At 38.6% G+C, this 17705-nt stretch overlaps 1 protein-coding gene across 1 annotated transcript in view; it reads right to left on the reverse strand.

Annotated features, from left to right (window-relative positions):
- Nucleotides 1-17705, reverse strand: part of LOC122807520 (collagen alpha-1(VII) chain-like) — a gene marked incomplete at its 3' end in the record, with an annotated part of 926266 nt that overhangs the window by 561740 nt on the left and 346821 nt on the right. The window contains exon 9 of the mRNA XM_044078445.1: nt 6616-6735. Coding sequence (XP_043934380.1) covers nt 6616-6735 — 120 coding nt within the window. The remainder of the gene's footprint in view (nt 1-6615; nt 6736-17705) is intronic.

The following is a 17705-nucleotide window of genomic DNA, read 5'->3' on the forward strand; positions in this document are numbered from 1 at the left end:
GATCAGAGTTAGAATTAGAGGGGCTTCAGCCAACTGCCACAGAGTGCCAGGGGTACTGTGTGACAGAAGAATGTCAAAGCAGCTGAAAAGTAAGGTGTACAGAACAGTGATGCAACCAGTACTACTGTATGGCACAGAAATCTGGGCAGTGAAGGCAGTGCAGCTGAGGAAGTTAGAGGTGATGGAGATGAAGTGCCTGAGATAGGTGGTTGAATGTACACTGCAGGACAGAGGAAGAAATGAGGAGATCAAATCAGAAGTCTTAGAAGCTCTAATTTCAGAGAAGGTCAAAGAGAACAGATCATGGTGGTTCAGGCACACATGCAGGAAAGCAAAAGACAATTGGGTGAAGAAGATTTAGGAGAGCCAGGACGAAGGCAAGATGAAATAAGGACGGTCAGCAAAGAGATGGATGGATTGCTTGAGAGAAAACCTGCACTAGTCAGGCATGACAACTGAAGAGGCTAGGCGATCACAACAGCTGATGCAACAACCTGACACCATGTAGAAAATAGGAAAAATATGGTTGATGATGTTAACTGTGTGTGCGCGCGCGTGCGTGTGTGTGTGTGTGTGTGTGTGTGTGTGTGTGTGTGTGTGTGTGTGTGCGTGTGTGTGTGTGTGTGTGTGTGTGTGTGTGTGTGTGTGTGTGTGTGTGTGTGTGTGTGTGTGTGTGTGTGTGTGTGTGTGTGTGTGTGTGTGTGTGTGTGTGTGTGTGTGTCTATGTGTGTATGCACATATGCAAATATAATTAAACTTGCTTTATATTTTTTGTCATCTGAATGTTCATTTTGCACTGAGTTATACATTTTGTATTTTTTCAAACATCTGACTTTGTTTAGAGTGTGTTCAGATGTTCAGAACTACATAAAATTCTAATTCTGTGCCTCATCATTACATATTTATGGATGCTGACTCGAACAACAGTTTGATAAATATGTAAAAATGACTTGTGAGGTAAAAATAGTTTTTGTGTAAAAGAAATGCTTCCTCACATTAAGTGTGGGGGCCTGAATGCCATGGCACTTTTTTGTATGTTGCAACTTGTAGGTCACACAACCTTGTTGACGCGGTGGTATTTAGTCATGTAAGAAAAAACATCAGGGGCATTCTAGTGAATTGTTACTGATATAAATAATGAAAGATAATGGAGAGTGAATTTATTTGCTTATTTATTTTTCAGCGGAGGCCCGGGGAGAAAAGCTCCAGTTATAAGAAATACAAACATTGGAGAAGATGACACGCATGTGACGAATTACAGAAGTTTTCACAAAAAGCAGATATTGATGGACAATACAATTCTTTAGAAGTAGACAATTGCATCTCACATCATACATGAATATATACAATTTAATGAATATATACAATTTAACGAGAAAGAGAAATTAGTTTCATGCAGTAGAGGTCAAATATCGGTGTAGGGTAACACTCAGTGAGCAATAATTAGTTGCAGAGACTGAGGTAAGGCCTATCTAGAACAGTTGCAAGAACAGAGCCAAGTCTCTATTAAGTGTGATTTTAAGAGCTTTCTAAATTGTAGTACAGTGCAGTTGGAGGTTATTGGGATTGGCAGTTTATTCCATATTTTAGAAATGAAGTTTGAGAAGACAGATTCCCCAGCTGAGTTGTTAGCTTTGGTGATGTCTAGGAGTCTGTTACTGGAACAAAGGGATCTAGAAGTGGTGAATGGTTGTATAAGATTTTAGAGAGCATGGGTTTTATCTGGTTGATGCAGTATTTTGTGGGCAAAGGTTAATAGATTAAAGTGTAGCAGTTGTGGAAGTTCTGGCCACTTTAGCTGTTTAAGACATGTACATTGAAATGTCCGGTGTGTGGCATCAGTGGCAAACTTGTCAATTTCATTGAAATAAGACTTCAGTTTGGTTAGATCAGTTTAGCAGAGGTTGGTTAGATTTGGGGAGGTGTACAGGACAGTAGAGCGATAGCTTTTATGTTCCTTGTTAGAAATTGTTTGCTTCTGTATAGAAGATCTAGTTTCTTGTGGAGCTTCTTAATAGTTTGAGCTATGTGAATATTGAATTTCAAGTTATTGTCAATTTCTACATCTAGCAGTTTAGTGTGAGTTATTGGGGTGATAATAGTTTTATTTTTGGATGAGATACTGAAAGACAGGGAAGACAAGGGGGATCTTGTTGGGTAGAAGAGAAGGAGCCTTGTTTTGTTGGGGTTTAGAATGAGTTGGGAGTTAGTGAGCCATGTTTCCACAGATAGAAAGGAATCTTTGGTTTGGTGTGAAGGTCTTGTAGAGAGGACGCTGCCCATATTAGAGAAAAGTTGCCTGCATATTGCACCACTGAGGCATGATGTGTGGAGGTGTGGAGCTAGTTTGTGAAGAATCAGAAAAGTAGAGGCCCAAGGATGGAGCCTTGTGGAACCCCAAAGGTACGTGGGAGAAGAGGGGAAAGTTGGTTTTGCCACTGGACTGCCTGCTGTCATTCTGATAGGTAGCTATGGAACCAAGTGATAGAGGAGCTACTAAGGTTTAGGGTGGAGAGAACGCAGATGAGTTTATTGTGATTTACCATGTCAAAGGCTTTGGACAAGTCCAGAAATATACCAGATACAAATTGCCCAGTATTTCCATAGTGGTTTATTGTGTTAGTAAAGGATGTTAGGGCTGTGGTAGTGCTGTGAGATGGGCAAAAACCATGCTGAGTGTTTGATAATAGTTTGTGTGTGTGAAGGTAGTCCATAAATTGGGTATGTACAACTCTCTCTCTATGATTTTAGATAAGGGTAACAGGATGGCAATTGGTCAATAATTAGTAAGTTCGGTGGAATCACTTCTCTCATGTACAAGTAAAATGTGGGAGATTTTCCAAATAACAGGTACCGGGTTTTCTGTTATAGATCTGTTTATGAGCATGGCTACTGGGTATGCTATTGTTCCGCCATGATTTGCAGAATGTCAACTGGGAGGTTGTCTGCAGCTAGGGTGGTTGGTTTCAGTTTTTTAAGTATTTTTTATGGTATCAACAGACACTGGGTGTAATATAAAGTGGTTGGTGCTATTTTGGGAGTTGGTGCTATGCTAGGGTGCAAGACAGACAGTTGTTGGAGATTCTCTGGGTATTTGAAGGGCTTGGATAGTTTCAGTAAAGTATTCATTAAAATGGGTTGCTATATTATTAGAGTTGCTGGTTGATGTTGGAGTGGGAGTAGTTGATTTGCCTAGAAGAAGTATTTTATTAATGGCAGCCCAGAACCTTTGATGGTTATTCTGGTGTTATTTCTGAATACTGTGGTAGTAGTTGATATTGTCGAGTTTTACTAGTTTCTTAGCTTTGTTTCACAATTATAAGAATGTTTGTCTTGTAATTTGGGTTTTGTTTTTAAGAAACTGTTCCCAAGCTTTATCTCTAGCCTTGAGCAAGAATCTGCATTTTTACTTAGCCAGGGTGCATAGTTAGCTTTAAGTCTAATAGTTCTATGGTGTGTGTGGCAGTTTAGTATATCTAAGAAAGTGGTGTTGAAGGAGTTAACAGCATCTTCTAGTGATAGCTGTCTGACAGGTTCCCAATTGCAGCTTTTTGGAGCAGAGATGTACCTGCTTGGGTTGAAGCTTTTTTATTTCTGATTAAGCGGTAGATGGTGTGGTTGGTTTGGTGAGCGTGGGTTCTTAGAAGAATGGTTGGCTGATGGTCACTCAGACTGTCAGGGAGTCAGCCTGCTTGTGATGATAGGGTGGGGTTGTTAACCAAAATCCAAAGATAGACTGTCATTTGGAAGACTTGTCAGGCCTCGAAGGAGATGTGATGAGTTGGGTGAACCCATGAAGGTTAACATGGGATGTAGGATTCTGAGAGGAACAGTTGAGACAGTCAATGTTGAAGTCACCCATCAGGATTGTTTCCTATGGGAGGGAATAGGAGATCAAATGTAGTATGTTTTCTACTGTGGGAATATTGTTTCCTTGTGGGATATAACCACATATGATGTTTATGTGTTTTCTGGGGTTAATTTTTTATTTAGTAAGGATTAGTTCTGCATTTTCAAAGTCAGGGATGCTTAATTCTGTATAGTCACATATTACGTGATCTTTGAATTAAATCGATACTCCCCTGCCCTTTTTGGTTTTCCTGTCTTTATGTAGGATATTCTACCTGGGTGTTACAATTTCATTGTTGTTCTTGTAGGATTTTAGCCATGTCTCTGTTAATATTACAATATCAGGAGAATAGAGGGAGAGTAGGGCATGCAGATCGTGTACTTTATTTCCAATACTTCTTACATTCATTTTAAGGAGGAAAAGGGAAGAATTGTTTTTCCTGTGTAACTGTCCAGGGTTAAATGCGATAGAGCTGCTTATCATATTACGCAGGAGAATGGGACCAGGATTAGGGTGTATGTCCTCATAATGGTTTAATTGCTTAATAAGGTGTCAAAGAAGTTTGTCAAGCTTGTTTTGTAATTTGGCATATTTTTGACAGGTTTGGGATGTGGTTGCTGGAGGTTGGAATTTGTTAGCATGGTAATCTATGTGGCTAGTGTAGAAAAGGGTTGGATCTATAGTATAATGTAATGGTCTATTTAGGTGGGAAGATTAAGAGGTTTGCCAGGGAGGGGGATTAGTGGATTGTAGTAGGGTATAATATCAGGTGAGGGAGTATAACAGTAATAACAGTGAGCTAGTGGTGATGTGTAGGGCTGATAGGTGCCAGTGATTCTTAATGTTAAAAGGGTATGAACTTGCAGGAGGGTAGTGACATTGTTTTCATACAAGTACTGGTAAGTGAAGAGTAGGAGTGGTTATAGTAGGTTAGTTAATTGATCTAATTAGTTGAAGTCTGGGTTGTGATTAGTTGTCATTATGTGGGTGGGGTTTGACAAATATAAATCTAGTTGAAGTGGAGGTGGTTGGGAATGGGGATAGGGTAGGGGAGCGGAGATAGCCCAAGCAGAGTGAGGACAAATGGAGCAGGAAGAACCACAAGGCAGACCGGGCCAAGAAGAAGGAAATATTAATAAAAAAAAAATCAGCTGCTATGTAGCAATCAGGTCAGTATTAGAAGCTAGTAAGACAGTCCATTCTTGTTATAGGTTGTGACAGTAGCGGTAAATACTATTTTACACTAATTTAGTACTAGTTTATTATTTTGGTGACAAAGCTGGTTACTGTATGGGAACTGGAGGACAAGATACCTAGGACTACAGCATCCAACAAGTATGCACGCCAACAACTTACAATGTGGTGAAGGGTTACTGAAGGTAGGCACATACATAAGGCCAATAATTTAGTTAGGACATACACTGCAGGTAGATCTCTTGTCTTTTTGTGTTTTTGTTAGGTTACTTAGTGAATTTCAGGTAGGCAGTGAGGACTTGGGTGATAAGAAATTACACTGAATATCTTTGCAACGTTTTGTAATATGGCGACAGTGCAAGAAAGATATTATAGTTCCAATGCTAGCTCAAATATTTTCACCACCTAGTGAAGCTAGTAGATACTGAGTTTCATATCCATGCCTGTATCACAAAAATATTCAACATGTGAATACCTTTTACAGTCAAATAACATACACCTCTCAGTTATACCTACTATCTGACAGCTAAAACTCATTCTACAAGCCAAGTCACTGAAATCATACCTTTACATCAATAGGATGGGTGCAGCCTTAAAGTGGTTCATACGTTTTTTTTATTCTTAGATACTTTCAAGTCTTATGATCTGTAAGGATCAAATGAAGCCTAGCCTTACATTTTCATGGTAGTTTTCAGCCCTCACATTTTTCAAATAAATAACCCAGTGATGGGACATGGAAAGATATGTTGGGGTATATACATATTTCTCCTATCCATGAGGGATAGGAAAACTAAATTGAGGGGGATGAGTGAACTTGTGGTTACCCATCCATTTCTCCAAATTACATTTAAACAGAGTAAGAGAAGTACTTTGATTTATGTGGAGTGGAAGACAGTTCCATAGAAATTGTATTCTTTATTAAACAAACCTATCCCTTCAGCATGTCCTGTTTATCTTGCAAAGCAGCTTGAAATACCTTGAGCAGTTCTTTTTATGATACTATTGGACTTACAAATGTGTAATAGGTCTGACACAATAGGGTCTTTTGAAGCTTTATAAGTGAGACAGATGTCACCTCTGAGTAGCCTGTGGGATACTGAAAATGGGACACGGCTTTGAGATGGTCTGCATAGTTTTTATGACTTAAGTCCCTGATTTCTTTAGTGAAAAAGCATTGTGGTAATTTCTGGACTATGAAGGAAATCATCTAATTGATTTAAGAGACACTCTGGAAAGAGGAAACACATTATATATACCAACAGATTCCAAAATGTTCAAATTTTTGGTTGATAAGCTCTACATAAGACACATGTTGGCCTTTACTTGATTTACACAAGTATAGGTTTATTTTATCATGTGTGAGTTATGTATAATAACAGCAACCAATGGCTGGACTCTGATACAAAAATTAAAAAAAATGATAGCAGGACAAATGGACAGATCAAAAACCAAACGTTGCTTTCAGCCTGCTCATATATACAGAACTTTTAGAAACCTTGTATTACAGCATGATTTCTAAGTTCCCTCCTCAACCTCGACAATATATTTTATATATTTTGTCTTCTACTCACCTCTGGCTGTGTAGGTGATCCTATATCCTTGTAAGGGTATGGCAGGAGCTCCCCAGGACAGACTGAGACTGAATGGCCCAGAATCGATAATCCTTAAGCCAGGTATAATCTCTGATGACCCTAAAATAAAAGGAAAAGTAAGAAAAATATATTATGCAGTGTCTCTTATCACAGTGAAATATCAGTCCAGTATAATGAATATTAGTGTGAAATTTTGTCTTTTATCCAAAACGTAACTTAAAACTTGTATTCAGTAATTTGTTCATGTTTTGTGAACCAAGTAAGCGCACTAATTTATATATTTACAATTTCATCTTACAGTATGATACTGAAAGTTCATCCATTCATGCATACATTTTTAACAATAGCTTTAGCTATTCCACAGTCATGGGAAGCTGAAGTCTGTCTTGGCAAATGACATTTTTAAGATGGTCATTAAGCAAGACTTCAGCTCATCCTATGTTTAAGGAAACGGTAGTCTAAGTAACCAACACTTTCCTTATCTCCCATAACAATTTATGCTTTAGTTTCAGTGGCACTCACACAAATAAATAGGAAAACATTATCTTCTTTAGAAACAGATTTCCAGAACAACTGCCAGTTGACATATGCTTATTTTCTTCTAGGTAATATTTCAGTGCAACCAAACCCAAATAGTACAATCAGTATGCATAAAGTTAGTCTCTGTCAAATGGGAGAATGGAATGGGATGTACTTGCTGGATATACTGCAGCCATATGACTGTTATGCCATAGTCCATAGGCTAATGGCTTAACATCCCTTGCAAGCCTAGATAATATAACCCGGTTTTACACAATATATGTGTAGAATTCTATGTGGGAGGTTTTGTGGAGGTGAGATGAGATAAATATGGTGATTAAGTTTGAATTTAGAGGAGTACTGAATGGGATGGCGGGGGAGCAGATGCTTATGATGTGTTATTTGTGGTAAGAGGTGATATGATAAGCTAATATTCGTAAGCTTAGGAGCAATATGTGTTGAGGTGGCATAGTTGAGTGTGGATTGTAATTGGTTGTAAATTACATGCTTGGATAGGGTAATTGTGTGGGAGTGTGTTTTTGGTTAGGTATAAGTGTAGGTACAGTGGGGAGTGGGTTGGAATTGGGGGCAGGGTAGAGGAGTGGAGTGAGCCTGAGCAGAGCGAGGGCAAATGGAGCTGGTTGGATCTGATAAGCAGTTACCCTCAGAAAAACAAACAAGCAGTAAGTAGTATCACTTTAAACCAGATTGATTCTTTTCTGCTGGTTTGCAGAAACTAGCTGGATCACAGTGAACTGCACGGCATATGTTTGTTTTCCTTTTGTTTCTTTAGTATATTTGCTTGGAGGGACACTTACAGGTCATCAGCAGCTATACCATGTGCTATGGGTAGAGTGGGGACAGGGAGTTTCATTACAGTGATGTGCAGGGGGGTAGTCCATTCCTGGATGACTATAAAAAGGCAACTTGTAATATAAGGTGGTATATCCTACATTACTGTTTTACAGTTATTGTCTCTTCACTGTCTCTGAAGCTCACAAGAAGAAACTTGTGTATATATATATATATATATATATATATATATATATATATATATATATATATATGTTCATGCTTGAAAGATGCTGCATTTAGCTGTTCCTTTGGGTTAAAATTAGAATGGGAAGTAACTGAAGCATGAGGAGCAGGGCAGTTCCTTAAATTCTCATTCCTATAGTCACATTAAAAAGTGAATGAGTGGAAGAGAAAAACCTAAGCATGAACTCGGCACATCAACTTTTGGGATGGGCTGTAAGGAAAAACAAAATGAAAAGTATATTCTGAACATGAGTGGTCCCAGCACTGAAGCCTGTGGCACACCACTAGTAATCAGCCTCTTGCTGGATCTGGATTCACCCACTTTAACCAAATGTGTCTTGTCCATGAGCCAAATGGCTATCTATCTTGTGATGTAGAGATTTACGGCCAGTTTTGTGAGTTTATTTATAATACCTAAGTGGGGAATTGTGTCAAATGCCTTGGCAAGACCGAGGTAAGTAATATGTACTGTTTTACCCTCGTCCATGACTTTAGTGACTTTCTCAAAGAAATCCACTAAATTCAGTTGGCATGCTGCCCTTGACAAAGCCAAATTGGGTCAGGTCTGGTGTTTGGAAGTCTCCTATGTCATTATTTATCAGGTCCATGATTATTATTTCCATGGCCTTACAAATAAGACTAGTCAAACATATGGGTCTGTAATTTCCAGGGTCAGTAGATGGTCCCCTTTTATGCAGAGGGATGACTGTTGCTGTGCTCCAATCTACCAGGACAAAGCTAGTCCAGAGGATGTGCAGAGATACTAATGGTCCTGATAAGTCCTGATTTAAGCTATTTAAGAAACAACCTGGTATATTGTCAGGACCCACTGAAGGCATGTTATTAGCTTTGGAGAGTACAGTAGCAACATGTTCTTTGATGATAATTGGTGGTGCAGTGATAGGGATATTTCTTAGGGAGAAATGGTCATGATGGTAAGGTAAACCAAACAAACAGGAAACTGGTGAAGAAAACTATAGGTCCAACAATACAATTAAAAGCAAGCCGGAACAAAAGCCCATGAACTGCAGTAGAAATCCACAAAAATGTGTTTATTTTAAGCGCTTTTCGTTGCTAAAATCAAGCAACTTCTTCAGAAATAAAACACACATTCATTCCAAAGTCGTATATAAATAATAAAGTCACATGGTAAATTAAACAATTAGAATCAATTGAATTAATTAATTGGATAAATTCACTCACGTACCTAAATAACTACATAAAAAGTAATACCACAAATGCTTCAAGATCACATTAACTAACAAATCTGGATTTCCTATTCATCCTATATAAAATGTTTAACTCATATATAATAAACCAATACAACTTAAAAATGATATAAAATTATATCCCCACATATATTCACATAAGTATTAAAAACAAAGGTAAACCACACCAAATGTATGGCTGCAAGTTCAGGAACTAAAGTTGTAAAATGAGTTGTCTTACACATTACAAAAGAAGTCAGAAATAATTAACGTTTCAGACTTCTAAGTTTCAATAGACAACTAATGTTACATGCTTCGTTTAAGCCAGGATAGGAAAATGCATTAAGGCGAATCTGCCATGCTAGTTCACGTTCCTCTAGGGGTAAATTAAAAGGACCCCCTCTTATATCCATCTGAATTTGATCAATAGCCTTGAACATGAACTTGTGTCCTACATTGTGGGTAACGTGTTTAGCTAAAGGATTCTCTGTTTTCTTCGTAGAGATAGCATAAGTGTGTTCATAAACTCTGTCCCGCAATCTACGCTCGGTTTTACCTACGTGGAATGCAGAACAGCAAACACACTCACCTATTTACACAACAAGTTTAGAATTACAATTCAATTTAAATTTAATATTGAACTTGTCGTGATTAATAGCAAAGGTGTTACCTACGTTCATAAATCTGCACATCCTGCAGGCACCACACAAGTGCATTCCTATATTTCTGGCTGTAATAACGTTACCTTTGCTTTCAAGAAGGAACTTAAGATTGTACCCTTTCCTGAAAATGATGTTAGGTAATAGTCCTAGTTTATCAAGTAGCATACTATCATTTGTAATAAAATGCCAATTTTTATATAGAATAAACCTAACAGTACCACTATCTGTGCAAAAGGTAGTAATAAAACCGTCTTTGATGTTATTGTCACCTATTTGTGTATTTCCTTGTGCTCTACTCACATTATTGTCTATAAAAGTCTCGTCCATGTTTAAATCAACATTATTTGAATCAAGAACAGGTACCAATAATCCTGCCCTCCTTTTCGCAAAAACTTCGTGAATAAGCGGTTGAATTAAATTACTCGGATAACCACGCTGCTGGAACATAGAGTTTAAAAGGTCACATTCCATATGGAAATCCAATTCAAGAGTAGTCATCTTTGCTGCCCTTATCAATTGTCCTTTGACAATTGATCGTTTCTGCTGAAAGGGATGGCAGCTCGAAAAATGAAGAAAAGAGTTACAATAGGTATGTTTCCTAAAAATCTTGGAAACATATCTCTTGTTAACTCTGTCCTTCAAAAGTTTGACATCTAAATAATCTATTGTATCCATTGTGGAATATTGCTGTAAATTAAAAAAAATCTGTAGTAGTGTTTAAATATGAAATAAAGGACATAACCTGTGTGTGATCACCATTAAATAGGACAAAAATATCTTCCAAAAATCGTGTGTATAATATGAGGTTCACCCTGCGGTCTGGGACATTAAAAATAAATGTCCTCTCCCAAAATGCCATAACAGAATTTGCAAAACTGGCACCGCAGGGTGACCCCATAGCTATACCTTGTCTTTGCAAATAAAACTGTTGGTCAAACAAAAAATAATTATTAGTAAGAATGATGTCTAATAAGGACTCAACTAAAGTAATCTCATTTGTTGTTGCTTTCTTCGATTTAAGTAATAAATTACTACTAATTACTAATTATTACTTATTATTATTATTCTTACTAATAATTATTTTTTGTTTGACCAACAATTTTATTTGCAAAGACAAGGCGTAGCTATAGGGTCACCCTGCAGTGCCAGTTTTGCAAATTCTGTTATGGCATTTTGGGAGAGGACAGTTATTTTTAATGTCCCAGACCGCAGGGTGAACCTCATATTATACACACAATTTTTGGACGATATTTTTGTCCTATTTAATGGTGATCACACACAAGCTATGTCCTTTATTTCATATTTAAATACTGCTATTGAATTTTTTAAATTTACAGCAATATTCCACACGGATACAATAGATTATTTAGATGTCAAACTTTTGAAGGACAGAGTTAACAGGAGATATGTTTCCAAGATTTTTAGGAAACATACCTATTGTAACTCTTTTCTTCATTTTTCGAGCTGCCATCCCTTTCATCAGAAACGATCAATTGTCAAAGGACAATTGATAAGGGCAGCAAGGATGACTACTCTTGAATCGGATTTCCATATGGAATGTGACCTTTTAAACTCTATGTTCCAGCAGCGTGGTTATCCAAGTAATTTAATTCAACCGCTTATTCACGAAGTTTTTGAGAAAAGGAGGGCAGGATTATTGGTACCTATTCTTGATTCAAATAATGTTGATTTAAACATGGACGAGACTTTTATAGACAATAATGTGAGTAGAGCACAAGGAAATACACAAATAGGTGACAATAACATCAAAGACGGTTTTATTACTACCTTTTGCACAGATAGTGGTACTGTTAGGTTTATTCTATATAAAAACTGGCATTTTATTACAAATGATAGTATGCTACTTGATAAACTAGGACTATTACCTAACATCATTTTCAGGAAAGGGTACAATCTTAAGTCCCTTCTTGATAGCAAAGGTAACGTTATTACAGCCAGAAATATAGGAATGCACTTGAGTAGTACCTGCAGGATGTGCAGATTTATGAACGTAGGTAATACCTTTGCTATTAATCACGACAAGTTCAATATTAAATTTAAATTGAATTGTAATTCTAAACTTGTTGTGCATATAGCTGAGTGTATTTGCTGTCTTGCATTCTACGTAGGTAAAACTGAGCGTAGATTGTGGGACAGAGTTTATGAACACACTTATGCTATTTCTACGAACAAAACAGAGAATCCTTTAGCTAAACATGTTACCCACAATGTAGGACATAAGTTCATGTTCAAGGCTATTGATTAAATTCAGATGGATATAAGAGGGGGTCCTTTTAACTTACCCCTAGAGGAACGTGAACTAGCATGGCAGATTCGCCTTAATGCATTTTCCTATCCTGGCTTAAACGAAGCATGTAACATTAGTTGTCTATTGAAACTTAGAAGTCTGAAACGTTAATTATTTCTGACTTCTTTTGTAATGTGTAAGACAACTCATTTTACAACTTTAGTTCCTGAACTTGCAGCCATACATTTGGTGTGGTTTACCTTTGTTTTTAATACTTATGTGAATATATGTGGGGATATAATTTTATATCATTTTTAAGTTGTATTGGTTTATTATATATGAGTTAAACATTTTATATAGGATGAATAGGAAATCCAGATTTGTTAGTTAATGTGGTCTTGAAGCATTTGTGGTATTACTTTTTATGTAGTTATTCAGGTATGTGAGTGAATTTATCCAATTAATTAATTCAATTGATTCTAATTGTTTAATTTACCATGTGACTTTATTAATTATTTATATATGACTTTGGAATGAATGTGTGTTTTATTTCTGAAGAAGTTGCTTGATTTGAGCAATGAAAAGCACTTAAAATAAACACATTTTTGTGGATTTCTACTGCAGTTCATGGGCTTTTGTTCTGGCTTGCTTTTGATTGTATTGTTGGATCTCATGATGGTAAGGTGAAATCTGAGCTGAATTTCTCTATCAGCAGATTTGCTAAATCTTCCATATGAATATAAGTGATGTATTGTATAGCTGATTGCACACATTATTAGATGTTGCCCTTAAGATGTGGACATAATTGAAAAATGCCTTATGGTTATCCTTAGCACTGGATGCTATTTTTATCTGAAAATCTGCTTTCAGAGACTTGACTAGTTCCCTGATTCACTTGCTTAGACTAATGAGGGGCTTTTTCCTCTGTTGTGCACATTCCCTCTTACTTATTGACAGGATTTTCTTTCTTTTGTTGTATTTGTTGTATTAATACCAGGGGTCCACCAGGGGGGCTTGTTTTTGCAGTTTAACATGGGTTTGTTTCAGTCCGGTACTCCTGCTTCTTGCAGTTGCTTATATGGTCATACAGGGCTTTTGTGTACACTTCTGTATAGGTTTCTGATTTTTCTGTATTTGAGGGAGCTTGGAAACTAGATATGCCCCTTAATAGGGGGGCAATTTATCTTACCAAAGTTCTTAAAGTTTTTGTGGTTAGATGAAGGGACTAGTTTTATCTTTATTTCAAGGGAGACCACTTTGAGAGCTTATCTTACCTCTGAGGATATCATACTGGGGGGTGCAGGAGTCTCCTATATTTGTGAGTACCAGTTGTAGGGTATTTGTTCCCCTAGTGGGAATTTGGACTAGCTCTTCTAGGGCATTTTAATTTAAAAAGTGAATGAATGTTTGGGCCTGCATGTTAGTAATTGTGTATGCCTCCAAATTAATGGACAGGTAGTTAAAATCACCCATGAATATGGTATTGTGCTGGATTTTTTGTATTTTGTATATATTAAATACTGTAGTTTATTTTCTTTACCTTGTGTTTTACTTGCATTCTGCTTTAACAGCATATTAAAAGAGACCACAGCTCTCTCTCTCTCTTCTGAGTCAGGCAGGATTTTTTTCTCGCCCTCCCACCCAGTCACAGTTGTCTTGTTAAATACCACTGTCTTTCTAGTTGCCTGCCTCTTATGTAAATCTGACCATATATCTCATTTCCTCTCTACTTTCACTGGCTTGTGTGAGTAATCACTAAATCAAAAACCTCTCCCCTTCAACTATTTAAATTTATTGACCATCCTACTGTATTTCATAGTACCAGAATACAAAAGTGACCACCCCTTTCAACCCATCTTGCTGTTTTAAAAATAGTAACTCTCCACTAAACCTTAACTTTTTAAACAGGTAAAACTTAAGTTACCTACTTTCACGTCTAACTTCCCTAGTGCACACTGCAGTGTGCATTTTTTTTCATCTTACCTTTAAGCATCCCTTTGACTAGCACTTTCTCTAATACCTGCTGGAAAGCACTAGGAAGCCTTAAACTGATACAAGCACTCAGCTCTCCTTGTTAATAAGGAGAAATTAATAGTAGGCACTAAACAGCATATAATTGCAAAGTACCTTGCTAAGGTAAGGGAAAACAGCTCCTGCACTTTACAAAAAAAAAAAAAAAAAAAAAAAACAAACCAGGCATGTCCAAGGGTCATCTTCCGGTGATTTCTCCTGTCCACCTGGTGAATATGGACATAGTGGGGCAATGCAGCAATTGCCTCATGTACACATACAACCCTCTCCTCCTACCACCCAACACTACAACCTGTGAGAGATGCACTTACATAGCCAAAATGGAAGCAAAGCTCTCTCCACCCAAGATTGTGCTAGACAGTCAAGAGGAAAAGGTTAACACCCACACTACAACTCAAGCAACACATAGCCCTTCTAAACCCACACCACCAACACCCACATATAGCAACACTAAATCCACATATGCAGAGGCCCTTAACTGTAACCTGCCCAAGCAACAAGGACCTCTGAAGCTGAAACACAAACAAACACCAATCACAACCAAAGTGTCACATAGTTCACAACACCTGCATGCCACCCAGCAACAGCCCCTAAGGCAAGACAATATACCTAACACTTTAGTCATAGGTGACTCTATAGTCCGGCACACTGATGTCCCTCTCACCAGGTTTTACAAGGAGAAAATTACAGTCAGCTGCCTGTCGGGTGCCAGGATCCGCCACATAACGTATGCACTCAAGTCACTCCACAACAAGTACAAATATGACTCTGTCATTGTCCATGTTGGAGTGAATGATTTGAGACGTACCTCCCTGGACTACATGAAAAGAGACATGGAATGAGCTCTTGGATCATGTGGCCAAGGCAGGTATGACCCTAGCCCTGAGTAGCATCGTGCCTTCGCCCAGAATGATACCACAATATAAGGACAAAATGATTGACTTCAACAATTGGCTAAGCTTCTGGTGTCATTCAAAGGTGATCCAGTATCCATCTGCCTGGGACGACATGATTGACTGACCACGATGCTTTGCCAGAGATGGTCTGCACCTGTCACCCCTGGGATTCAGGTTACTGTCTAAGCCTCTTGCCACCGCTATAGTGCCTTTTTTAGGCAAAGTTCAAAGGACAAAACCACCACCGTAACAGGTACAAGCATGCAAAATGTGAAGGTAATGCTACTCAATGCTAGAAGTCTAAACCACAAAATGCACTCTCTCGAGGCACTCCTAAAAATGGAGAACATCGATATCTGTGCAATAACTGAGACCTGGTTCAAAGCTCCAGAGAGCACCCCTGCAATACCAGGCTACAACTCTTACCACACTTTTCGTCCACCAAAGCAGGACCGAAACACTAAAGGTGGAGGAGTGTCAATATTCACCAAGGATATTCACACCACCAGGCTAGTTGCCCAACACAATGCGTCTGAAATTCTCCAGGTGCAACTAGCACTAGGTAAGACTGCAATCCAAATTGTATCTTGCTACAGATCCCCCACCATACCCCAAGACTCTCACTACTCCTTTCTAAACATACTGGAAAATATTAAGATAGAACCAAACACCCTAATACTGGGTGATTTTAACTACCCTGCCTGATTTTAACTACCCTGCCATTAACTGGGAAAACTACTCATGTACCAACACCTTTGCCCAACGGTTCTTGGAATTCATAAATTCCAAAGCCCTGGATCAACTAATCCATAGTCCCACCAAGGGCTCCAATATCCTAGACCTGGTCATTACCAACATGGGAAATCGATGCTCCACACCTATGGTCACCCCCTTGTTAGTCAGGTCTGACCATAAGCTAATCACCCTTAACATCCACATCTCACCCCCACCCCCCAAGTAAGGAAACCTCCATAAAAAACTTCTCCAAAGCCAACTTCATGCTACTCAAGTCAGAAGTGACAAACTTCATAACACCCATGCAGATGGGAGCTGAAAGTTCAATTGCTGAATCCTACACTAAGTCACTGTACGAGCACATCCACTCATGCATAAATCATGCCATCCCAAACAGAACCAAGATGCTCTCATCCAAAAAAAAGAAGCCAATCTGGTGGTCCCCTGCCATAAACAAACTTTACAACAAAAGGAAGAAACTGTTGCAGAAAAGAGGAAAATCCCAGGATGCAAAAACTTCCTTATCAGCCTTAGTAAGAAACTGAGACCCCTCATAAAATCCTCCAAAGCTAGTTACGAAAATAAAATTGCCAAAGATTCCAAAGACAACCACAAGGCATTCTATAACTATGTCAAGAATCTAAATGGCAATGCTCAGATCTGCTCTGAGCTAAAACAGAATGTCATTAAATATACTGATCCCAAGGATATTGCCAATATCCTGGCAGATCGATTCAGTGCCAACTTCACCCCCCTCTCACCCCCTAAATGGCCCATCTCAATACCGGAAGATTGCCAAATTCCGGTAATAAAGGCCACACAGGTAAATAATGCACTCTCCAAAGCTAAGAATACAACATCCATGGGACCAGATGACATCCCGGGCTGTGTACTACATGAACTACAATATGAACTGGCACCTCACCTAAGTGTCATGTTTAATCATAGCCTCACCTCAGGTTTCGTGCCCACTGAGTGGTGCAGAGCTACAGTTATCCCACTCCACAAGGGGGGGATCCACCTTGGATCCCGGAAACTACCATCCCATCAGTCTGACAAGCCTTATCTGCAAGGCCATGGAGCATATTATCATGGAACTTATAAACAAAGACATTGGCAACCTTCAAACATTGGACCCCACCCAGTTTGGGTTTGTGAAGGGCCGATCTTGTCTCCTGAACCTAACTGACTTCTTTGAATTAGTCTCCAGAGCCATGGACAAGGGTAAGGTGGTTCACACAGCCTATCTAGAACTTGCCAAGGCCTTTGACACCATCCCCACTCTGGAATCATAGATAAACTTACTAAGCTGGGCATTAATCCCTATGTCACCCAATGGGTTGCTAACTGGCTTACTGATAGAACCCACACTGTAAAAGTAGCCGACTCCAAATCCAGCTCCAGACAAGTGACAAGTGGAGTACCTCAGGGTTCAGTCCTGGGACCGCTCTTGTTTGGCATCTACTTCTCTGAAGTACAGGCCAACACTAAGAGACTCTGGATAACAAAGTTCGCAGATGACTGCAAATTGGGAGCCATTATTGAATCCCCAAATGATGTGCATACTCTACAAAAGGGCCTTACAGAAACAGATGCTTGGTGTCAGAGCCATGGGCTCAAGCTCAATGCCAAGAAATGTATAGTTATCCCCTTTGGGAAAAAACATGTATCCATGAATTACCATATAGGTGGCAGTACACTAAACACCGAAAGTGTGATAAGAGACTTAGGG

The sequence above is a fragment of the Protopterus annectens genome, chromosome 7.part1, assembly GCF_019279795.1.
Source record: "Protopterus annectens isolate FY-2018-M chromosome 7.part1, PAN1.0, whole genome shotgun sequence".
In the NCBI taxonomy this organism is placed as follows: domain Eukaryota; kingdom Metazoa; phylum Chordata; order Ceratodontiformes; family Protopteridae; genus Protopterus; species Protopterus annectens.